Here is a 25,005-nt window from a genome sequence, read left to right on the forward strand (position 1 = left end):
TGGCTACCATTGCTACCTGTGTTGCCCTGTCCTGGGCCCTTACTGTGTGAAGTAGCAAACCTAGCACAAGGTAGGACCACACTGAGTGTCAAGTCTATGGCGCCTCCCTTGGCCACAGCAGAACCCTGGAGGCAGCTCTGCATCAGAGATAAACACCTGTTTGTCCCAACTGCTGACCCAACTGCCTGGAGCAGTCTCTCTCCAGCCCTGCTTCCCATCTGCACCCTTCCGGACTTGTCACTCCCAATTTGTCATCCTTTCCTCTCTTGTCATAAACAGGTCCCCTATCTGTGACATCAGCTGGCTCGAACCAACCCCACCCAGAACTGTGAATTTGGTCTGCTGTCTTCAGAGCAGGCTGCCACTGTCTCCAAACCTGCCTTAGGGCAAGTCTTTGTTTGAAAGACCCCTCCCAAATCCCAAGCACACTACAGATGATCCCACTAACCAGTCTGTGGCTACAAGGTGGTGGTCAGTGGGTCTCCTGTAATTCTGCTGTCAATCTCTGTTGGTGTTTGAACTCTTGGCCCTCCCTCCAAATCCCAAGTGCTGGGACTATGGGTGGGCACCATCAAGTTCAGCTTCCAGAGAGTCTTGTCAGTTTCAACACTGCACAGGTGGGTGGGTGGTCATGGGCTTCTTGCAAAGACTTCCAGGGCGCCTCCATGACCAGGAAAAGACAACGGAGCATGAGAAGCTTTGGCACAATTAAACTTTTTTTAATGCAAGGAACAAAGTCTTTGCTCAGGCACCCCCCCACACACACACACACAGGTGAGGATTGAGCCGGCTGGACTTTAGTGAACCTGTGAGGTCATCTCACCTAACTCTCAGCTGAGGCAGGGAGCTAGCAGGCTGGAGCTCAGCATCAACAAGGCCCAGAGCAGTGCTGGGAGGTGGTAGGCAGCTCCCTGAAGCCCACCTGCGGTGTGGGATGAGCAGGCTGCAGCTGCCCCACCCACCTCAGTAGAAAGCCCACCCTGACAGCCAACCACTGGCCAGAGGGTGTACCCGTCCCAGAGGCTGCAGTGGGGTGGTTAAAGTGGTCATTTGCTAGCTCTGGCTTCTTACTGCTCGGTCTGGGGATCTCAGGACACCCAGACCTCCTTGGCTCAGCAGGGGAGGAGGGAGGAAGGAAAGAGAGGGAAGGGGTTGGGTTTTCCCCTGTCCTGCTGCTCGGCCACTACACCCAGGCCAGAGCCACAGGCTTCCTCTTACCAGCACCAGACCACCCCAGGTCACAGGCCCCACTGCCCACCCCAGGCAGCCAGGGGCTCCAGGAAGCTGCCGTGAAGACTGATGAAGTGAGGACATTTCAGAGCACTCAAGAGCAGGAGCTAGGATGGCCTTCCCTCAGCTAGACTACAGAGCCAAGGCCAAGGGGTCTGCTCTGTGCTGGAACTGATGGACGCTAGGGTACAGGAAAGGGAAGACAAAGATCACAGCTTTGAACAAGTGTTGTGGAGTTACTGGAAACCTGGTCAAGTATAAAGAGTTCGCTTACAGAACAATGCCTAGCTTATGTGTTTTCCTGGAGGACACCGTCTCTCACCCCTCCAGTCCCCACAAAAGTTAACAGTGGCTGGGTCTTAACCTGTGGCTGCTGTATTGGCTGGGGTGTCAGAGACGGGGTGTGGAAGCAACAGGAGGGTATGCACCCCGACCACAGCAGAGACCTGAAGCAGCTTCCCCCGAGTGCTAGCAGGAAGCGAGTCACTGCCCCATGAATAAACCTCAGGTTGAAAACAAACTGAGAGAGCTGGGGGGCCCCTGTCTACACATGGGTGTGCCAGGGTGGGCTGTGAGGGGTGGATCCCCAGTCACTATGGCTGCCTGGGCAAGGCAGGGCAAAAGGAAAGGCTGAGTGTGGGGCTGCCAGACAGAGGAGGAGGCAAGAAAGAAGGCTGCCTCTAACATTATATATTAAAAATATTCATGGTTCTTGTGCACATCCAAGCATCACCCATGCCTCCCCGCTGAACCCCCGACAGCTTTAAAAGAAAGATGGTGGTTTTCCTATTCAAGAGCTGAGGAAACGCTGCTCAGTCTTTATGGACCTTGAAAGATGGTGACCCTTTCCCTCCCCAAATCTCTGCCCCTCCGGGCTCAGGCCCACATGGGCAGGCAAGGCGCTGGCAGGTAGAAAGTGCCAGGGCCCTGGAGCTTGGGGGTGTGTCAGCACAGCTGTCACTCATGCCTCCGTTTGGAGGGTGGGATGAGATGTGGAGGAAGGTCAGCAGGTAGCTCATGGCCTTCTAACTTGACCTTGATAAGGTGGTTGGCCAGGGCAAACTCCTCATCATCCAGCAGGCCATCCTTGTCCACGTCAGCCAGCTTCCAGATCTTCCCCAGCACGGTGTTCGGCAGCTTGGACTTCACCATCTCCTTCTTGGCGTTGGCACCGGTGATCTTGCCATTGACAGGAGACAGCGTATAGAAGATCTCGTCGTAGGTGGGCTTGTCCTTGCCAACCACCCACTCAACATCATCGATGCCCTCGCCAGCCCCCTCTCCGTAGCCATGCCCAAAGGGCCCATTCATGGTGCCATCAAAAGCCCCTCCCTTCACAGCCTGTGAGGGCATCAGGGACTCCTCTTGGCGCACCATCACCATCAGCCGGGCTATGTCGTTGGCCAGCATATCATCCACTGTATCTAGCAGCTTGGGCTTCAAGGCCTGGAACTTGCTGAAGTCCTGAGTCTGAAGGAGTTCCTGTGAGTGGAGAAGGAGAAAGGAAAGTTTGGATGGGACAGCCTCCCAGACTCCAGACCAGTGAACTGAGTCAGGCTACCTAAGCATGGAGAGTGGGAATCCACTTACTGGCTCAGGCAACTTAAGCTAGTGCTGCAGGCCTGGGCTCCACACAGTGAGGATTCCCCAACAGGCATGCCGCACCCCCATGCTGAGTCACCACATTCCCCTCTTCAGTGTCAGTGTCTCGACCTAGGTCAACTCTGACTCGGGTGGGGAACTGGTGACTAACCCAGCCGCTTCCTTTTGTGGTTCCCTCCAGAACCACTGCCCAGCCCCACGCAGAGCACTCGGAATGGTCCAGGCTGGCCTGGTGACTGTACCTGCATCTTGCGCAGGCTCGGGAAGTCGCCAGGGGAGATCTGGTGCTCCCGCTCGATTTTCTGGTAGATTTCTCCCAGGTTATTCACCAGCTCTTTCTTCTTGCTCTCTTTCCCAAAGACATTGGGCATCTCCTTCTTGAGGGAGCTGATGATGTAGGCATGGACCTGAGGGGATAGGAAACAGGGGGCATCAGGGACTTGCTTGACACATTGCCCTCTGTGTCTTTGAGGCCTCTCTAGTGCCTGAGGTTCACTCTTTGGGTAGAGGAAAGCAGAAAGGTCAAAGTCAAGCTGAAAGTTGAAGCCACCATCATAAGAATCCAAAGGCCCAGGATTGACACACGATTTTGACAAGGACCATGACAGCTCACTGCCATGGGAATGGAAGCAAGGAAAGGGCACTCCGAACAGAGGACAGATGATGATCTTACAGAAAACTACAATTCAGTTCTGCCTGGTTTTCTCCCTGTGCTGCCCTCCCAATAATACAACATAGTGCAGAGCCACAGAGAGCTGTGTGGGAGCCACTGTCCACCACGCATCTACGCAGTGCTCAGGATTCCCGAGCTGAATCCACTTGAGCAATAAGCCACATGTCACCAGAACAGGTCTGGATGACTCAGGACTAGAAAATTCCATGAAAGCTTTCCTCAGCTCCACTGCTCCCTACGCAGCACAGGGGACAGCCTGGCCAAACCATCCAAACCATCCAAGAGGTGTAGCCTTTCCTGGATCCTGGGGCTTGTGTCTGGGCCTTCCCAGGAAAGCAGGGGTAGGTAGGTCACGCAAAGTCAGTCACAGGTCTGCCTGCACAAGCCAAGAAGTCGCTGTCACTCGGCAGGACAGACCTGTGTGGAGCAGCGCTGGAGACTGCAGTCCAGGAAGTTGTACACTGCCGGGAAGCTCCTTTAGGACCCTAGGCTGTCAAAGGTGTTTGCATGAGTTCCTGTCTCAGACCTGCTCAGCTCATGAGGAGTTCCTACACACCGAAACATTTGGAGTTCCGGGGATGGGGGGTGGGAGTGGAACCACCTCTGTACCCTCCTGTAGAGAGGATGGGAAATGCCTGTCACTTTGCCAGTCAGGGGACTTGAGTGACAATGGTGGACACTTGACAGTAGTGAGGATAAAGTGTCAGTTCTGGTTGCCCTCGCCAGAAAACCCCCCAAATATTTCACGACTGGCCCTGAGTAGGGTGAATGCCTGGTTTCTAGGGTGCAGACACCAGTCTCAGCAGCAAACAGCAACAGGCAGGGCTGGCCGGGAAGCACTTCTCAGGCCCTGGGGTGGCTGCGCCCATGGCCACAGGCACTTGGTGCTTGCCTCTCCTTCTCCATGGACCCCGGTCAGCTGTAAACACCCTACCCTGCGAGATGTCTCCCTGGAGACCGGGTGGCTCACAGAACTGGTCTCTTGAGCCGAGAAGCAACTCCTTTCAAAGGAGGGGTAGGCAAGAACCTACTTTTGCGTTTGAGACAGTGTCTTGTTGTATTATTCAGGCTAATTTTAAACTAAGTGTTCAAGGTATCCTCCTGCCTCAGCCTCCAGACTAGCCTGATAATGGGCTCATCAGAGCATCTGCTCAGAGTCCATTTTTGAAAAACTGAACTGTGTGCTGAGAGTCTGAAAGGGACAACGGGAATCCCGCTAACTGTCTGGATAGAGTTGCCATCCGCCATCTACTCGACACATCAAGTCTTCCTGTTCAAAGGGCTCACTGGAGCTGGAGCCCATCCCTGAACAGCCCTTCCCAGTGACTTATCTAAGGCAATTCAGGAGGCAGAGACTCCTAAGGACTCAAACACCTCAGAAGCTGCTGCTGAGCCTGGGTGTGGCCCACATTCCCACCAAGTGACTGGACTGTAGCATCCAGCACAGTCTGGGCCCCAGATTGGCATCCACCTTTTTTCTAGTTACTTCTAGCTTACACAGCAGTCCCACGGAGTCCTCCTAAGTTCCCTTATCCTACCAGATGGCTCCCCATTACTCTACTCCACAGAATCCTTTACCTCCCCAACATCACCAGATAACCAAGCTTTCCCTTCAGATGTGCACTGCTCTCCACGAAGTCCCCATCCCTGACAGTCCCCACTGTCTAATGCCGAGCTGGCATACTTGTGCGCAACCAACCCCCAGGGGTTTGCTGGAGTCCACAGGCCAGCACATCCCACTTCCCGTGGCCTCCTTTCTTCTGTAGTAACTTCCTATTTGACATTTCTACTGCGAATGCTTGTTGTTTGCGTTTCTGATCTGGGTGGGGCATACGCCTCAGAAAGAAAGGCTGAGGTGACACAGGTTACAGGCCTTAGGCAAGAGTAGGCAGCACAGCAGGTATGTAGGACACTACTTTCCACACAGGGAATGTGACCCATGTTTGGTAAGCTGGGCCCCAAGTGCCAGTCCCAGAGCCCCTGGGCCTATCTGGTAGCAGCCAATCCCCTCACCCAGCCACAGGGTCTACCTTGGCCAGCCTGGCCCGCTTGATCAGGTCATTGAGCTTCCTAAGGGCAGCATTTCTGGGTAGAGACTGGATGTCTTTGAAGAGGTCCTGCTCCTCTGCCTCGAAGAGCTTCCGGTTGTCAGGGATAAGCAATGGGTGTGACCAGAAGGAGCCAATGTAGACCCGGACCACCTCGGGGGTGTTGATGATCTTCCCCAGCGACCACATGAGAGCCCCGTACACTCTCATCAGCTGCTGGGTCTCAATCTGGTCCGCCTTGTTCAGCACCACACGGATCTTGTCCTCGTGATTTTTGAGGGCCTTGATAACTTCTGAGAACTCGTCTGAGATGTCCAGCTTGTGGGCGTCAAAGAGTAGGATGATGCGGTCCACGCGCTCAGCAAACCACTCGAGGACAGCCGCAAAGTCATAACCTGAGGGAGGAGAGGACTGAGCATGGCCCCAAGGTCCAGGCTTCCCTAGCCTTTCTGAGCACTCAGGGGGCCTGGAATTTCTAGGACGGAGGTTATTTTGTAAATTCCTAAATTGCTCTGATCTGAACAGCACAGAAGCCCAAAGGCAGACTCATAGATCTCTCTGCCTCAAAGGGTATTTTTTTGCCCATATGACATACACAGATGCTCAGGCAAAGCAGGCCACTAAGCTCATGTGACAGCTCAGCACAGAAACACGCAGAGAAAGACTCGCCAGCTGTGCGCCTTGAACAGCCATGACACCTGCACCTGCCATCTAGCCTGGGTCTAAACACCAGATTCTTGTGCAAGCCACACTTGTTTTTTACAGTGGGGACTGGCAAGCTCAGGTTCCAAACTGGCCCTTCACTTGCTTGTATGAATAAAGTTTTATAGAAACAAAGGCACTCATTTACATGTCTATGCCAACTTTTGTCTGTAATAACTCAGTTCAATTGTTGTAACAGAAACCAAAAGGTCTACATAGCTGACAATACCAACTCCCAACCCTCCCAGAAGGTCTACTGACCTGTTTCCAACAAGCCCTCAAAAGTACCACAGACCACTTCCTTTTTCTGTAGGTCTTAAATGCTTCTCTAAACCAAGTTGCTGACCTGGGCAGACTTGGCCTGTATCTTACTCCATGCTGTTTCCCACCCCAATTAAAGTGACCTGAAGCCGGGCAGTGGTGCTGTACAACTTTAATCCCAGCACTATGGCAGAGGCAGGCAGATCTCTGTGAGCTGGGGGGCGGGGGAGTGACCGAGTCATCTATGACCGAGACATAACTGGAATTCCCCTTAATAACAGCACTATTAGCCAGGCATGGTGGTTAGTGCTGGCAATCCGAGAAGGCAGAAGCAGAAAGAGCAAGGTCACGACCCTTAGCTACAGAACAAATTTAAGGTCAGCCTGGGAGATATGCAACTGTTTCAAACAAAACAAAACAACAAAAAAAGTATGACCTGGGGCCAACAAGATGGTTGAGTGTAAGGCACTGGGCTTGCAAGCCTGCTGATGTGACCCCCTGGGCCCACAGATGGAGGAAGAGCAACAGCTCCGAAAGCTGTCCCTCTGCCTCCACAACTGCACTGTGCCATGTGTTCGTGTACACATAAATAAATAAAATTTAGAAATGAAAAAGAATGACTAAGAAACAGTGCATGAGCCTCCTGTGGTTTCCTTCTGTGGACTGGGATGCAGGTGTAGGGGTTAGGTCTGGGCATCACTGTCTGACCTGGCCCAAGGCTGCCACTCTCCACGTGAACTTAGGCCAGTGGCTTCTGGGCTCAGCATTCCATCCTGCCTGACAACTATGTTCTTTCAAATGTCACTCTGCTGCTCCCGGAAGTGAGGACCCCTCAGCTTTCATGGACACTAAAGCAGAGCTGGGAAGACTGGAAACACCTGAGAGCCTATGGGACAGCCTGACCTCTCCAGTGGACCCTGCACACTCTCCTTGGCCCTGGGTTCAGTCTGCCTAATACCCACAGGTTTTCCAGGTCACCCCAGATGTAGGCCAGCCCTCTAAGAACCACTAAGTATTGCCAAGAGCCTGAAAGATAAGCCAGAGAAGCCCCTCATGACAGAAGAGGACACTGACTGCCTGGCTCGGGCAAGCTCTCTGGGAAACCACTCCAGCAGCCACACCGTGGGAGGTCTGATGTAAGGCCCCCAGATATGTAGAAGGCATGAAGCTGACAGGAGAAGGGCTGTGTTAAGGCACACAACACCCCACCGCCCCATCACAAAGGCCTGTAGACACTGCACCATACAGCTAGGGAGAGAGCATGGGGTGCTCCCTATCCTGTGTGCAAAGCTCCTGGGCTCTGGGGTGATGGCATTTTGGAGGTGCTAGCCTAGACAGGCCAAGCAGAAACAAAGCTCCGCAAAGTCAAATGAACACTCCTGCCACCAGTCCCTTCGGGGCCAGGGAGTCCCTCCCAAAATGGGCTATCCAGAAAGAACACAGGCTTTGAAACTGGCAGCATGTTTGCATAGTATGAGGATGGCTCTGGGTTCAATCCCAGGCAATGCCAGAAAACAACTAACAAAAACTAAGCCAGCCCAATGAGACAGCTTGGCCAATAAAGGCACCTGCCATGGGAGCCTGAAGTCTGAGTTTGACCCCTGGGACTCAGATGACAGTAGAGAGAAACTTCTCTACAAGGTTGTCTTCTGGCCTCCACAAGCCCAGCACACAGGAATTTGGAGCAGACCGGTCAGCAGCTTGGGGCTTCCTCACAGGTGGAGGTACCCTGAGCTGCAGTCTGGGCAGGGGGAAGGGCTTCTCCTGTGGGTGTCTGGTTGGGTGTCAGAGTTTCAGGTTTCTGTGTACAGCAAGTGCCAGGTCACTTCATGTCAGCGGTCAGCTACTAGTACAGACGGTCAGTTCCAAAGTACAAAGCCCAGGGCACCGTTGCTCCCTGCAGCTGGCTCTCAGAGCAGGGAGGGGACACCTAAGGAGTGAACTGTCAGCAGAAAGCCGGAAGGGAAGGTCTAGAGCAGCAGAACAGTGGGGAAGCAGAGGCCAGGAGAGGTGGCTACTGCCCAGGGCTCTCTGGGCTGTACCCCAGCTGACCCCTGGGGCCTGTGTGAGTTCTAGGAACACAGCACAGCGCTGAAGACACGCTGACTCTGGAACTCTGACTCTCCAGTGACAAAGTCAGGCCTCTGCTCCTTCCTTCCCACTCACTCACTCAGCCTCATCCAAAATTGAAGCTAATTCACACAGTTGGGACAGCAGCGAGGCCAAATCCCAGTTCCTGGGAACAGGGGCACTATTGGCTTTGGCAAGGCGGCCAGAACCACAGCAGGGATGCTGAGGTCACCTTCCCAAGCCCTACCCAGTATGGTCTCAATCCCTTTCCCTCTCGGAGGGGAAAGGGAACCTAGAAATGGGAGAAATGGAGGAGCCTCTTTGCCTGCTCCTCTTGCTTGGCCATCACTTCAAGTTGGTTGTGTTTTTGGCTTTTTTTCTTCATTTTCTAGGAGGACAGGGTCTCACTATGTAGCCCTGATTGGCCTGGAACTCACTATAAGACCAGGCTAGCCTTCAAATTCAGAGATCCACCTGCCTCTGTCTCTCAAGTACAGGAATTAAGGGCATGAGTCACCATGTCCAGTGCCATTTAAGTCTTTTTCTTTTCTTCTTTTTTTCCAGGTAAAGGGAATTTTTCATTTATTTAATTATTTCTGGAGTTTTAAAACAGAATGTCCTCAAACTAGTAACAATTCTCCTGTCTCAACCCCCTGAGGGTTATGATCATAGGTAAGAGCTACCATGCTTGATTTCCTGTTCACTGTGGAAAAACCACTTCTGGTGGGAGGAGACACTACGGCTGAGCAAACCTAAAGGGCAGCAGTCACATATCACAGGCAGGTGACTATGCTAGTGCAGGCCACCTGCAGGCTGCTCTGGCATTCTCGAACCCTTAGAGAGGAGACACCAGTTTCCAGGGGTACTGGAGACACCAGTGCAGTGTCAGTGTGAGTTTTTATAACCAACAGTGCCCAGGCCTCACAGCACACTGCCTGGCATGGAGCTCAGGCAGGTGACAAGGGCTGGCAAAGCAATAGGCCTCAGACTCTTTTGATATACCAGGTAGGGTTGCATGTCCCGCCACACACACAGCAGCAAGCCCACAGCATAAAGGGCGCTGTATGCCACTAAGAGAAAAGAAGATCCTACAGGAATTGGGTGGTGGTGGAGCACACCTTTAATCCCAACACTCAAGGAGGCAGAGGCAGGCGGATCTCTGTGAGTTCCAGGACAGCCAAAGATATACAGAGAAACCCTATTTCGAAAAGCCAAATTAATTTTTAAAAAATGCCTTACAGGGAGGGATACACTGCATTGGCTGGCTAGAGAGAGTGGACATAGTTTCCACCAGAGACACAGAGCCACAGTCAGAGAGAATGAGCTAGACAGATAAGCAGAGGGACGAGCTTCAGTGGAAACCAGAGCCACCTCAGATAAGGGACAAGTAGCCATGTCAATAAATGAAATAAACCAGCCTAAGAGGACAAGCCCCAACAACCATGGACCCCTCAGAGAGGACGGTGGAACCTGTGCTGGGATGGAGGGCAGTTCTAAGGTAGACAGCAATGTGAAGAACCAAACCCACTCAACTGTACCCTGAGAATGTATAAAACAGTACACCTTACATATAGTAGGGACATTTACGAGAGTCAAAAAATAAAGGAAATTGCCCGGCAGTAGTGGTGGCAGCGCAAACCTATAGTCCCAGCACTGGGAGGCAGAGGCAGGTGGATCTCCAGGACTTCAAGGCCAACCTGGTCTACAAAATGAGTTTCAGGACGCACTCCAAAGAGAAACCCTATCTCGAAAAACCAAAAGATAAAAATAAAGAAAATTCAGGTGTGATAAATGCATGCCTATAATCCCAGCACTTGGAAGGTAGAAGCAGGAGAATTAGACATTCAAGGTCATCCTTGGAAAAATATGATATATCCCAGGCTATGTGATAGTCTTTTTGTTTTTTTTGTTTTGTTTTGTTTTGTTTTTTTAAGACAGGGTCTTACTATGTAGTCACCCTAGAATTCATAATGTAGACCAGAGTGGTCTCGAGATCCTCCTGCCTCTGCCTCCTGAGTGTTGGATTAAGGGCCTGGGCACCACACCTGGCTGACATTCTTCCTTCAAAAACAAAAACAAGGGCTGGAGAGATGGTTCAATGGTTAAGAACACTGACTGTTCTTCCAGAGGACCCGGGTTCAAGTCCCAGCATTCACATGGCAGCTAACAACTGACTATAACTCCAGTTCCAGGAGATCTGACGCCCTCACACAGACATACATGCAGGCAAAAAAAAACAAACACAAGATAAGACAGGCATGGTGGTCCACATTATACAATCCTAGCACTCAAGAGGCTGAGTAGGAACATGGCAAGTTTGATGCCATCTAGGGGTGTCTCAAAAAATTAAGACCCAGGGGGGCTGGAGAGATGGCTCACAGGTTAAGAGCACTGGCTGCTCTTCCAAAGGTCCTGAGTTCAACTCCCAGCAACCACATGGTGGCTCACAGCCATCCAAGATGAAATCTGGCGCCCTCTTCCAGCCTGCAGGCATATAGAACACTGTATACATAATACATAAATCTTAAAAAAAAAAAAAAAACCCAGGGCTAGAGAGAAGTCTCAGCAGCTAAGAGCACTAGTTGCTCTTCCAAGGTTCAATTCCCAGAACCCACATAGCAACTCACAACCATTTGTAACTCTAGTTCAACAGATCCATCAGCTTCTTTAAGAGCACCAGACAGGCATGTGCTGCACAGATATGCATACCGATAGCTCACACACAAAGTAATTCTGAGGAAGTAGAGGGAATAGAGCAGAGCAGAGCTGACCTGGAGTAAGTATTGGGGCTGCTGAGGGTGACCCCAAGGCCAGAAAAAGTGCTGTTCCCAATGCCTCCGTAGGTCCTCTGTGTGCAGGGAGCCCAGGTCGCCCCAGGTGCTGCTGGCCCATCTACAAGTCAGTTGACCTTCCTGACAAGAGGGGTCAGAGGTGGGGACCCGGGCTGTGATGGAGCACCCCACCCTACAACAGCACTCCCAAACACAGGTAGTTCCACAGCCAGGGAAAGTTGTTTCACACATTCCAAAAACTTGCAGAACATAAAACAATGGAGTGTTTGTCTCCATACACTCTGACTTCCTGTCATTCAAGCTGCATGGGCCTCATGATTTCTCACCACAGAGCTACCTCACAGTTTCCAGCTGCACTGACCCTGGAGTCAGGAGCCCAGAGCTGGGGACAAGTGGCACAAAGAGGACTCCTTCTCACGCTCAACTTCTTAAAGAAGGACCACTCCAAATAGCACAGAGGTTAAGCAAGGGGCCCCCACCCCTAGGCATTTGCCGCAGGAAAACAAACGCTCAGGTCCACATCAAGTCCTGTACACAGATGTTTCTAGTAGCTTGATTCAACTCTGCCTCAAAGCCGAGTGGCCCAGACCTCCTCTAGGGTGAAAGAATAGTGATGAAGAGGGATGCCACCACCCCTCTACAGCAAGGAGCAGCCCAAGGGCTGGGAACATGAGGCTCTAGGAGGATTCCATCTCTAGAAACAGTAATTTTTTAACGGCACAAACCCTTGACCTTTGACCTTCTCAAACACATGAATAAATCTCCAAAAGGGCCAGGTTTCATTACAGAAAATGACCACTCTGCCTGATTCCACTTAAGAGACATTTTGGGCTGGGCAGTGGTGGCGCACACTTTTAATCCCAGCACTTGGAAGGCAGAGGCAGGTGGATCTCTGTGAATTCGAGGCCAGCCTGGTCTACAAGAGCTAGTTCTAGGACAGGCTCCAAAGCTACAGAGAAACCCTGTCTCAGAAAAAGAGAGAGAGAGAGAGAGAGAGAGAGAGAGAGAGAGAGAGAGAGAGACATTTTGGAAAAGGCAAGCTTAAGCTTAAGCTTACCTAACTCAGAAGAGACGGACTGCACAGGGAATTTTTCTAGTTCAGGAGATGCTCTATATCCTGGTAGCAGGGGGTATGGCTTTGCAAAAAGGGTTAATCTAACACATGCAATGTGGCTCTAAATGCATCTTAAGTGAAAATAATGACAGCACAGCGATGGAGGAAGGGCAGACAGACTCTGTTGAACCCACATTTCAACCCTGAACCTCTTAGACTCAGGAGGCAGTTGTTGGGCCACTGGAGCGGGCCACTTGCCCTCTCTGAACCCCCAGCCCCCTCTCTGTAACATGACAGTAAGTTCCCAGCTCCGAGACCACTGGTAAGGCTGGGTGCCATGCATGCCTGGCAGACACCAGCGCTCTGTAAATGTTTGCTCCTATTTATTTCAGGCATTTGCACTGGGCCCAAGAAACGCAGGTCTGATGGATGAGTAGGCAAGGGTAACTTCTAAGGCGTGAAGAATGCTGCGTACCCCAAATATAAACCCAACATTTGCAGGCACTTGGGCCAGCTGCTCCCTAGCCCGCCGCCGACTGGCAGCCTGGGAAACAGGTGCCAAGGCCAGCACAGCCTGGTACGACGCCTCCACAGGCAGAGCCGGCGCACCCACACCAGAAGGCGAGGCCAAAGCAGCATGCTTGCCTAGAGGGGGGAGACAGGAAGGGATGGGGGTTGAAGGCTTTGGGCCCAGTCAGTCCTCAGGGGGCTGTGGAGTTCTGAGGAGAAATCCAGCTGAAGCAGAATTGCCTAAGCTTCCTCTCTGAGACATTACTCAGAAAACAGCAAAGTCTGGGAAACCCTGGGGTTTTTCAGTCTCATTATTAACTGGCTGACATTTGCACACTTAATTGTGTCAGGCATTAGGTAAAAGCCCAGCATACGGAAGTCCCTATCACAGTTACCAACAACCCTAAATGTCCACGTGTTACAGACACTTGGGTTCCTGCAGTACTAACCTGGGAGCTAAATCTGTGTCGTCCTGTGCGGTAGGCTCTGAAACCAAGAGGGGTTCAGCACTGAGCCTGGCACCAGGCTTCTGGGCAATCCCTGAAAACAATCTACAAAACATCCTGAGACCGGGCTGGAGAGTGTCTATGGCAAGCGTCTCAAGGGATGGTCAACAGGGCAGAACTACCATGGCATAGCCCCACTTCTGGGTCACTGGGCTCCAGGATACATGGATGGGAGTCTGGGCCAAAGGTCCTACCCAATCTCTAGGAACAGAATAGCTTAGGCTGAGCCTGGGAACCACGACAGTGGTAGAAAGGCAAATGAAAACACAGAGAATAATCAGATTGGCCTTGAGCTCTTCCAAGGAGAAGATAAGGTGCTTTTTGGTTTTTGTTTTAAGATTTATTTATTTATTTATTTATTTATACAGTGTTCTGTCTGCATGCCAGAAAAGGGTACCAGATCATGGTTGTGAGCTACCATGTGGTTGCTGGAAATTGAACTCTGGAAGAGCCGCCTGTGTTCTTAACCTCTGAGCCATCTCCCCAGCCCCGCATGAGGAGGTTTCTGGCTGGAGGCAGGGCTCAGAGAGAAGACAGAAGACAGTATAGCTATTCTGTTTCCTGGACTAAGGTCTGGCCATGGTGGCCTATGATTCCAGGAAGCCCAGCCCAGCAATAGCCTCAGAGGGTCTGACCCCACACAGGTACCCCTGCTGACAGATTCTGTAGGCTACTCTGCAGGTGCACAGAGCCCCTCCCAGGTCTGAGTCTGCAGACACTAGCCTGCTGTGTGTCCCTCAGGCTCATCTCTCAGTGCTCCTCAGACAGAGTTCCTCATCAGAAAAACAGTGGCTTCCTCCTCTACACAGCTACAGAGATAACACAGAGGGGCACATAGATAAGACAAGATAGCAAGAAGGCAGGCGCCAGGCCAGATGGGATGCCACTTCTATAACCCTAGCTGAAGCCACACTCCCTCTGCTGATAGAATTTTCCTGGGGTCAAGAGAGGTACCAAAGTTACAGCAAAGCTCACGGTCATATAGTGACAATGGCAGGGAGGGCCCTGGCACGCTCCCTGCCACTGCCCACAAAGGACTGACACAGAAAGATCACAGTCCTAGGTACAGTGATTATGTAGTGGTAATGACCCTGGAAGCCAAGGGCATCAGCCCCACTCAGCCCTGGATGCCCTTTGAATCCCTTTATCAGTCACACGAGTGGCACTCAGGAATAAATGGTGCTCCCAAAGGCCACCTTACCCTGCTGACACAAGAGAATGTTATCTCTCAAGCTGCAGCAGATAGGCAATGTCAGGAAGCTGACCCTGGGACCCCAAAGGACCACAATTATCAGGGGTCCCTAGCAGAGCCAGGGAACCTTGACCCCTTTGGTCTATGCCAGCAATATTTATCATTCTAGATTGAATTTCCTGCACATATGAGGGACCGTGAGGGAAAAGGCAAAAAGTTATGAGGGGCTAGCCGAAAGGGTAGGAATGGACCCAAAGGGAGCAGGCAGGGATGATGTGTTTCCCAAGGAACAACTCTGAGGAGAAACACCTGCTTTCCACGGGAACACACTCCCCGGTTCTGATCTCCCCTGCGTACAAGGAGGACTGCTAGGTGGGGTCTCTGAGATATGGCCTCCCTCATCCATAAGCTATGACCACCTTGGAGCCCACACTGACCACCTCTAAAAAGGGCCACATGATCATCTTGATCATCACCATGAAATGTTCACCTCCAAATATTAACTGGGTAACACTTAAATGGGGACTGCTAGGATTATGGAGGGGGTAAAGGGTTAAAAAAAATTGGTTCCATCTTGGTATTGCACTGCAGAACCCACCTTCAATGGGAGCCTTCTGCAAACAGAGAAGAAACTGGTTGCAGGGACACCTGAAGGGCACAGAAAGAACTAGTGTGTCGTGTCACCTACACAGTGTCCTGTCTGTGTACACTAATAGTCTCTTTAGCCCTAACCAAAACGCTGCTGGGGGTGCGGTGTGGCTCAGTGGTAAGAGCAATGATCTAGCACGCTGGGGACTCTAGATTCAGTCTGCAGCACAGACACAGAGAAAAGCCACATCTCAAAGCATCACTCCGGTGGTTCTCCCCAGACACAGGCAGTTCAGGTCCAGCCGTGTTGCTCTCCTAGCAGGAAAGCAACAGGAAAAGTCGTGTCCCTGTGGCCTCAGTGGCAGGCTGGGGATCCCAGGGCATGATGTCCAAGCTGGTCTGTCTGGAGAGCACGAGGAGGACACTATGCTGAGCGCTGGCTGCCTCTGAGCTCCTTTGGAGGAGCTACTCGGGCTACAGGAACCTCTGGCCCTTCCCATTCCGTCCCTCCCTCCAGCCCTGAAGGCCTCACCTCCACCTAACCAGCGGTGGCATTCTGGCAAGATAAGCCTCTGAGGGTGAGCTATTGTCCCCTATCTGAGGCTGTGTTCTCACCGCACAGCAGCCAGCAGGAGTCTGGCTCAGCCGAAAGATAAGCCTGTGGGCCTCAAACAATGGCCACATACCTCCGCCTAAGTGCCGGCTGGACCTGGCTCCTACTGGAGTTTTTCTCTTATTTAAAAGAAGCTTACTTGGATTTTCCAGCTTTACTCTGGCTTTGGGGAAAGAGTTACTTCTGGGTTCCCTTTATGAGCCTACAAGGACAACAAGAACCCCAAATCCTCTCCCCGACTCCTACCACCTTCACTTCACCCTGAAGGTCCATGAGCAATGGTGTTCCAGCAAGGAAAGCGCAATGCCAAACATGGTGGGCAATGCCAAACATGGCAGTATACACCTTTAATTCCAGCACTGCAGAAGTAGACACAGGTGCATCTGAGTTCAAGGTCAGCCTGATCTACAGAGTTAGTTCCAGGGCAGCCAGGGCTACTTGTGAGATCCTGTCTCAACATCCCTACCACCCAAAAAAGAAAGAAAAGAGTATTGCTTACCAAGCTTTATCTCTTTGCTCTTTGGCGATGAGAACTGAACCTGGGCCTCATGCATGCAAGGCAAAGGCTCTACCACTGAGCTATATTTTCAGGGGTGTTCATGTGGGGGGACCAGAGGTCACTGCCAGACATCTTCCTTTGTCCATTTTCAGCCTTTTTTTTTTTTTTTTTAATGACAGGGTCTCTCACTGAACCTGAAACTTCACTAATTCAGACAGACTACTAGCTGGTCTCTGTCCTCCAGTACTGGGATTACAGGCGTCTAAATCATACCAGCTGCACAGACACAAGTCTGTGTGGCGGGCACTTTCCCAACTGAGCTTTCTCCCCACCCCCCGTCTTTTTATTTTGGAACAAGATCTCAATAACTTGCCCTGAGCTCACTCTGCCAGGCAGGCCTGACGCATGTATGTTTTGTCCCATCCCTGAGGAGCTGGGGTCACAGGCTTGCGTCACTTGTTCAGAAGGTATTCTCCTAAAACAGGTCGACTAGTAATAGCAGTAAGAAAGAAGAAATGTGGCCCCTGCTTTTTTGCAAAGGGTTTCAAAAATCTGTTCCCTTGACCTTCCAAGAGAGTCACTCTCATAAGAATGGATAAGGCTGAAAACTTAACCAGTGTCAGGTATGAGGTCCACTTGGAATCCTGGCATCTCGGATGCTGAGACAGAGGGATAAAGAATTGAAGGTCAGCCTGTCTCAAAAAAAAAAAAAAAAAAAGAAAGAAAGAAAGGGAAATTCAGCTCAACTGGCTGCTTCTAATCCGATCAGAGACAGCCAGCTCACTGCATTGTGGTCTATGCACAGCTCCCACCATGCTGGCTGGGGTCCATACAACCACAGAAAAGAGGAGGGAACACCACAGCTGCAAGGACAGACAGGCTTGGTTGCAGTGCAGGCTGCTAGCTTCGACGTGCCCCATCTCACGTGCCCCACCTCAGGGCAAGGGCCAAAGGACAGACAAGTAAGTTAATGAAAACGAACTTAACCACAGGTGCTTGTTTGAGCCTGAGAATGGAAGTGACCTCCTGCCTAAGCCTCCCGAATGCTGGGATTAGAGCTGCTACCCAGGCTCTTGTATGTCTTCCTTTTCTTTTTTTCAAACTTTTCAATTACATTTGTGTGTGTGTGTGGTGTGTGTTTGAGTGCCACGGCATGAATAGACAGGTCAGAGGTGTGTGTGTGTGTGTGTGTGTGTGTGTGTGTGTGTGTGCGTGCGTGCCACGGCATGAATAGACAGGTCAGAGGATAACTTGTGGGAACTGTATCATGCTTTCCATGATATGGATTCCAGGGATCAAACTCAGGTCACCAGGCATGGTGGCCTTTACACACTGGGCCATTTTACTGTTCCCTCTTTTTTCCCCCTTTCTCTTTTTCCAGCACTGCTCTTTGACACATACCTTGACATTTTTTTTTTCTTTTTTTGCAGTGCTGGGGATTGAACCCAGGGCCCTGTGCATTCTAGCCCAGTGCTGCCCACTGAGCTACATCTCCAGGGAGGGTATTGCATTTCCTCCTTTGTAGTGGCTAACTCTACTTCTGGCCAGCCCTTAATGGCTTCCTGGAAGGTATTCCAACCCAATGGCTGGTGCCTAGCCCTCTGCTAAAGAGCCAGGGTTAAAACAAAGTCAGGCTTGTCCTGAACCAGGACCTCAAGGGGCAATGTAATAGACAGATCAGAGGATCCCCTAGCCTTGTGATCAGTGTTGGAATACAGCCTTGTGAGACAGTTGTCCCCGATGCTCCAGCTCCTCTTTGAGATGGGGGTCTGCTTTTGTTTTTGAGACAGCCTCAGACTTGCTCTGTAGCCAAGAAGAACCCTTCTTCGTGAATTACTGATCTTCTTGCCTCTCTTTCACTCCAAGTGCTGGGAGTCAGACACGTGCCACCACGCTCTGTCTGTGCTGTGCTGGGGACTGAACCCAGGGCTTCTGCATACTAAGCAGGCACTCTACTAACTGAACCCCACCCCCAGCCTCCCAGCCCCTTTTAACCACTCTGGAAAAGGTTGTTATCTTTATGTATTATGGAAATAAAGTGGTTTTTTTTAAAGATTTATTTATTATGTACACAACAGTCTGCCTCCATGTATGCCCGCACGCCAGAGCAGGGCGCCAGATCTCATTACAGATGGTTGTGAGCCACCATGTGGTTGCTGGGAATTGAACTCAGGACCTCTGGAAGAGCAGCTGGTGCTCTTAACCACTGAGCCATCTCTCCAGCCCCGGAAATAAAGTTTTATTTCATAAAATAAACAAACCTAAAAATTTTTAAAAAGCATGGCAAAAGCTGGCGAGAGCTGACACAACTAGACCAGAGCACCAGGACCTAGAGGGAACCTCTGCCCTGGCCCTGGGAGGCCGCTCATCAGCAAGGGCTAAGCAAATGTAAGCAAATTTCCACCAGCACTCAGGCAGGCCACACACAGTTTCTCCTTCTGCCGAGCTGGCTGAACTAACTAGGAACTGACATGACACCGAGAGGCACAGTGTCCCTATGCAAAAGGGGCAAGGAGGCCAGGGGTCAGCCAACACTGGCTGCACACGTGGGCACAGCTATCAGGCAATTTCCTGCCACTTTGCTTCACAGCCCAAGGCCCAAGCCTCAACGGGTTCAAAAACACCTGGCCATCCCGCATGGACTGGACTGTGATCTCAGCTGGGCCATTCTCGGTACCTGAGCACAGGAGGCAGCTGTGGCCCCTCAGGTCACCAATGTATAGATGAGGTATGAGGTAAGAAGCCTGTCACCTGAATACATTTTTTTAGAGCCTGGGGCTGGAAGAAACCTGGAAGGCAGCAGGGGCGTGGCTCTCCAGCACAGAGCTGGTTTACCTCGGCTGATGCGCTGCTTCTCGCCAGACAGGATCCCGGGAGTGTCGATGATACTGATGCTGTCCAGGACCGGGTTGGGCAGCTGTGCACACATGAACCTGCAGGGCAGTAAAGCCAGGGAGAGTCAGAGTGGGGCTGACACTGACTGATCCAGGTCATGGGAGGCTTTTCAGCCTCCCTCCCCCTGCAGAAACTAACTGAGAATGCTAGCAGAAAGGTCTAACTGGAGAACAGCAGGGCTTCGCTCCTTGTCATCTCTTCCCCCCAGGGTTCACGAGTTCAGCTTCTCAGTTGCTGACTTGTTAGCAAAGCTGTATGAGCCCAGACCATGCTTCAGTTCTGAAGGGAAACAGAAGCGTGATACTGAGACTTTGCAATTCCATCCTAAAATTTTCACCCAGGTATGATGGTATACACCTACAATCCCAGCACCTAGGGAACAGAGGCAGGAGGATTGGTGCTAATTAAATTCTAGGCAAGCATGGTCTACATAGGAAGACCTAGGCTCAGTGGGTAGAACACTTGCCACCAAGCCTGACAACCTTAGTTTAGTCCTCAGAACCTACGCAGTGGAAGGAGAAGGCTGACCCGCACTACCCACCGATCTTCACAGTGCTGTGACATACAATGCTAACTAACACAGAATAAGTAAGTGGAAAGAAATAACACAGCTGGGCATGGTGGCGCACACCGTTAATCTGAGCATGTAGGAGGGAGAGGCAGGCAATCTCTGTAAATTCAAGGCCAGCCTGGTCTAAAAAGAGAGTTTCAGGACAGCCGGGGCTACACAGAGAAACCCTGACTCAAAAAATAAAATAAAATAAAAAATAATAACAACAACAACAACAACAAAAAAAAAAAACCCAACAGCTTAGCTGAATTCCCAAACACTAAAGAGGAATGGTCTCTTTCTGTGTATGTGTGTGTACATGTGTGTGCAAACACACATGACGGCTAGACTGACCTCAAGTGTCTTCCTTTATCATCCTTCTGCTTTACTGAGACAGAACCTGTTACTGAGCCTGTAGCTCACAGATTCAGCTAGGCTGTCTGGACAGGGGGTCCCCAAAATCCACCTTGGTGTCTACCTGCTCCTCTAGCCCCAACCTGGGCTGGATTGCAGGCCTGCAATACGATCCTGTACCCAATGTTTACAGGGGTGCTGGAGCTCTGAGCTCGCCGAGCCATCCCCATCAGCCCCTGGAATGGTCATTTTCTACTGCTGATGGGGCCAGCTGCTTGTGAAGGGACTGTGATAGGCCACCAGTAGTCAAATGGTGTGGAAGGAGCACAGATACACCATTCTCTCAAAGTCAAAACCAGCCTCAGGAGAGAGGAAGCCACAACAGAGGGAAAACCCTTGATGGGGGCTGAGCTATGGACCTGCGTCCCACGCTGAACTAAGAGTTTAGCAGAGCCGCTATCAGCTGTCTCTAAGGGCTGGGTTCTTTAGTGGACAGAGAAAAGCCTCCTTTAAAAACCTCTTTATTGTCAGCAAAGAAAATACAGATCCATTAGACCCATTCATTGCCTGCCAGACACAGACTCCAAGCTGCTCCTCCAACAGTGGGGAGCACTCAGGCAGATCAAGTATCTCCTGTGACCCCACCCCAATGATGATCAGTGTCCCCACAGGCTGGAGGGACAAAGTAAAAGGTACAGTCTCCAAGTGCAGAGACTCTACTGCTGTAAGCCACTGCAGGCCAGACCTGAGTTTCTTCTTGCTTGGGAAGAAACTCCTAGACTCAATGGAGAGAGTGATGGAGAAAAAAAGGAGTAGAAGTGGAGCTGGCTCTGAGAAGTAGCACACACAAAAGGGCCTAAAAGGGGCCTCTGCAGGTCCAGGAGAACCCACTACTCTGCAAGGCCTGATAAGTGTATGGCAAGAAAGGCGGGGGGCAGTAAAAATGCTTCTCTTGGCAACAAGGATGGAGACTCCAGTTCGTAGGACAAGTGGGTGGGCCCAGTTATGCAAGGAGGAGTCATGACAAACCACTCTTGGGTTTCCTTCACGTCTGCCTCCATCTGTTCTTCTCACTATCTCTGCGGAGCACTCAAGAGAAAGAGGCTAGCAAGTCAAGTTCATGGCTCAATGGGTCCCTTTGAGAGTAACAGGAAAAGCTGTATCAGCCAGAGAAAAGCCCCCTTTGTTGTACCCTCCCTGGCCAGAGGCACCGTGGTCTGAACATCCTGACACAGCTCCTCCGGTCTTGGACTACACCAGCATCTTAGAGACCCTCTGGAATTGGGGTGATGTCAAGAAGTATAGCTCTTGGATCCCCTGGACCCCATGCTATCAAAGCGCCCGTCCTTTGCCAAGGGTTCCTCAGTTGTTCCTTTTTTGGAGACAGTAGTAGTGAGCGCACTAAGCACAAAGAACAAGCCATCAGCATGGCCTTAACTGTGACAATTCATTGGGGCCTGGGCTTCCTGAGTTAATGAACTGGGAGTGGATGGTGTATGAGATCCTACCAGCTCTTCAGCCATGCATTTCCAAGGTGCCAAGTTCCTTGTTTCAAAACGTCTGCCCTCAAAATGAGGGGAAGATAGGGCGCAGCGGCTGAAATAGGAGTGAAGGCTTCTCTCTTGCACTCCTGAAGAGGAGACCTAAGGCATAATGAACTCCTCGCCCAACAGCCAAACTTCTCAACAGAGTCTGAGCCAATGGCCTACCTACAGGTGCAGCAAAGTTCAGAAAACGGTAGAGAAATACTCCAGGCTATGATGACCACAGCACTGTATTCATCCAGGCCTGACAAACAAACACCATCACCAGAAAACAAGACAGGCTGAAATTGCCTAGAAGGGACACACGACAACATTAAAGGTCAGGTCCCTGCAAGAGGCAGGCCTGGCGGTGAGCTCGCTCTAGAACAAGCTGGCCCGCCCTGGACGGCTGGACAGTGTCTGTAGAGGAATGTGTTCATACAGGGCGGAGACCTGGAAAGCACGCTCAGATTCTTTCCTAGGCTGTTCCCCCAGGCTGAATGCAGACTTCGAAAGGCACGTAGAGTTACTCCTTGAAAGAGGGAGCACAGAGGGGAGGGTCTCTGAGTCCTGTCGTGCCTTTCATGGGCGGAGGCCGGGATCCCCAGTTGCCTGTACAGAAGTGACCCTGGGTGTTAATGCTCCTCAGACAGGCAGGCCACTGTGACTCATTCATAGCACCTTGAGGAGCTGATTCTCGCCTCACCCCTTAAACTGGTGACACTGAGACTCCTATCAACTCTATAGTGAAATGGAGGAACCTGGTCATTTCATGGGTCTCACTGTTACTGCTCCCTGAAGTCTCTTGAGACAGCACTGACTCATTAAGTTTTTTTGAGACAGGGTAGTCTCAGGGACTCCTGGCTGGCCTAGAATTTACTTAAGTGCTACTTTTAGGAGGGCTATTGAGACTTCCTTATCCCCTGCTTTCAATGGGGGCTGCCCCTCCTACACAGAACCACTGGTCCCTGGGGATATGAAGCAGACACAGCAGCTAAGGGAACATATAAGTCCTGGGGTTCCACATGACACTTAAAAAACAGACTCAAGTGGAGATGGAGGGAGATTAATGAGAATGAACTGGGGGCCTCCAGAATGAGAAATAAGGAGGACAGCAAAGGCTCATCTTCCTACAGTAGCCCCTGGCTCTGGGGTCTGCGGGGGTGGGATTGGGGGCAGTGAGAGTTAAATTGATAACCTGGAAGATTCTGGGGGTGACACAAGCCAGAAGAGTGGCCGACGCCTATTCCCCGACTCCTGGGTAGTCAATGTCCTTGGGAGTGGTCGCCTCGGGTCCGGCTGGGGCTCTTGGAGACAAAGGCCAGCGGGGCAATGGCTGCGGGGGGCCATGGCGGTCCTCGCGCCCGGAGAGAAGGGGTAGGTACCTGTTGAGGAAGGCGTTGCCGAAGGCGTTGAGCTTGCGAAAGGGGCGCCGCGGGTCGACGACGAGCGCGTTGCCCGGCACCACGCCCTCGGTGGGGCCGTGCATGACCGCGATGAAGGAGTCGGTGGTGGGCTCCGGCCCGATGCGCATCCCCGGGAAGTCCTGCTCGATCAAGTGGCGGATGAAGGTGGTCTTGCCGGTGCTGTACTGGCCGACCAGGAGCACCATGGGTTTGTTGTCGAAGTCAGCGTCCTCCAGCGCGGGCGAGTGGAACTCGTGGAAGCGATAGTGCTCCTCCAGCGGCAGCAGCTTCTGCGCGTACAGCAGTCGCAACCCCTCGGCCACCGTCTGGAAGAGCTCCGGCTCCTTCTTGCGGCGGGCATCCTTGCTCACCCAGCTGAACATGCTGCCGGACACTAGGCAGGCTGCTGCGGGACGGAGCGGCGGCTGAGCGGGACGAGGGCTCGCGGCCGAGGAGGGGCCGGCCGGCCGGCTGAGGGCAGCGGGGCAGGGGGCGGGGCGCGGCCCACAGTGCGCAGGCGCAGGTCGGCGGACGCCAATTACGAGAGCGCCCTCTGCAGACAGCCGCGCGAGCCTCGCCCAGCTGCCCCTTTATAGGCGGGAGCCCGGCGGAGCGGGGCCGCCGCCTCGCGGCCGGCCGGAGCGGGGCGGGGAAAGAGGCCTCCAGGCCCTGCCCCACTCGCGTGCCACGTCTTCCCCTGCTTCCCATTGGCTGATTTCAAATCTCGCGAGCCCGTGGCTGCGGTGCCCTGGCAACCGCACCTGTTTTGCTCCGCCCCTCGAGGGGAGGCTCTCGGAAGTGCCGCAGTTGGCCGTACCAGAGTCTGGTGCCAAGATGTAGTTAGCCTGAGCATCCTCCAGCGCCGGTGGACTGTGCTCCCCAACCACAGTGCTTCCACCGGCTCGGAACCCCAAAAGCACCGGGAGCCCGGGCGCTGTCTCTTTTCCCGCTTCCCTACTCCTCACCCTTTAGTCTTTTAGTGGCTCTGGGGACAGGATAGCGAAAATAGGGAAAGCTGAGAGTAGAGGACAACGGAAACAGAAAAATCGGCAAGGAAGGAGAAGTGCGGCGGGACTCCATTCAGGCAGACGAGAGAGGGACACAGCAATGGACACACGTGACGTGAGCTGGAGGGGAAAGGTCAAGGTCTCACCGAAGAGTTTTGTCCCTGTATTTGGGCTAAAGAAGATGAGGCTTTCTGGTTGCTTGAGTTTTGAGGAAGTGAAATCGGAAATTCCCCTTGTGAGGAAGAGGGGAAATGTTGGGCAACAATGAGATGTGGTGGGAACTTAGGGGAAATCAAAAGCCCAAGAACTTCCGCTTTCCTGTCAGAGACACCACCAGTACCATCTTTTGTTTTGCTCTGTGTCCCAGCCTGCTCACCAGTTGGTGGCTGTTCCACGGGGCTCATACCTCCCCCCCCTCCCACCCCCCCCACCCCCCGCCATCATCCCTGGCCACACCTAGCTCCCCTAGCTGTCTCTGCTGGTGAGACTTTCCAGTGGGTGACATCAGAGATTTGGGGTTGTTGTGATTGTTAGGTAACCAATATCAGATCACCTAAGGAGTAGCTGAGTGCTGTTGGAGAAGTCTAAAATGAACCTGGAGAGTTGACACACACCCGTGGTCTCAGCTATTTGAAAAGCTGAGGTTTGGAGGATCACTTGAACCCAACAATATGAGGCCAGCCTGGGCAACAGACTCTGTCTTCAAAAAAAAAAAAAAAAGACAAAATATTATTGATAGGACTAGTCTTCATGGTAAAGCTTTGCTAGCGTACACAAGTCCATGGGGCCCAACTCCAGCACCACTCCAACAAGCAAAAGTCCTGGGAACTTGAAAGCCTTGAGTCCATCATAGCTTTGAGAGACTTGGAAGCCTGAGGGCTGGACAGGGAAGAAATCAGGATGGGAGGAAGAGAGAAATGTGTACTGAGG

General features: G+C 52.0%; 1 protein-coding gene across 1 annotated transcript; it reads right to left on the bottom strand.

Annotated features, from left to right (window-relative positions):
- Nucleotides 1-1,899: 1,899 nt before the first annotated feature.
- Ehd1 (EH domain containing 1) lies at nt 1,900-23,678 on the bottom strand. Its single transcript, XM_041661629.1, has 5 exons — nt 23,048-23,678; nt 19,176-19,273; nt 5,536-5,948; nt 3,075-3,239; nt 1,900-2,712 (listed from the first exon to the last, which is right to left on the bottom strand). Exons 1-5 carry the CDS (start codon nt 23,449-23,451, stop codon nt 2,188-2,190), a joined length of 1,605 nt encoding a protein of 534 aa, XP_041517563.1. The 5' UTR covers nt 23,452-23,678; the 3' UTR covers nt 1,900-2,187.
- Between the last annotated feature and the right edge of the window lie 1,327 nt (nt 23,679-25,005).

Source organism: Microtus oregoni, unplaced genomic scaffold (genome assembly GCF_018167655.1).
Source record: "Microtus oregoni isolate MIOR12 unplaced genomic scaffold, Mior012 000012F_ref0000307, whole genome shotgun sequence".
Taxonomy (NCBI): domain Eukaryota; kingdom Metazoa; phylum Chordata; class Mammalia; order Rodentia; family Cricetidae; genus Microtus; species Microtus oregoni.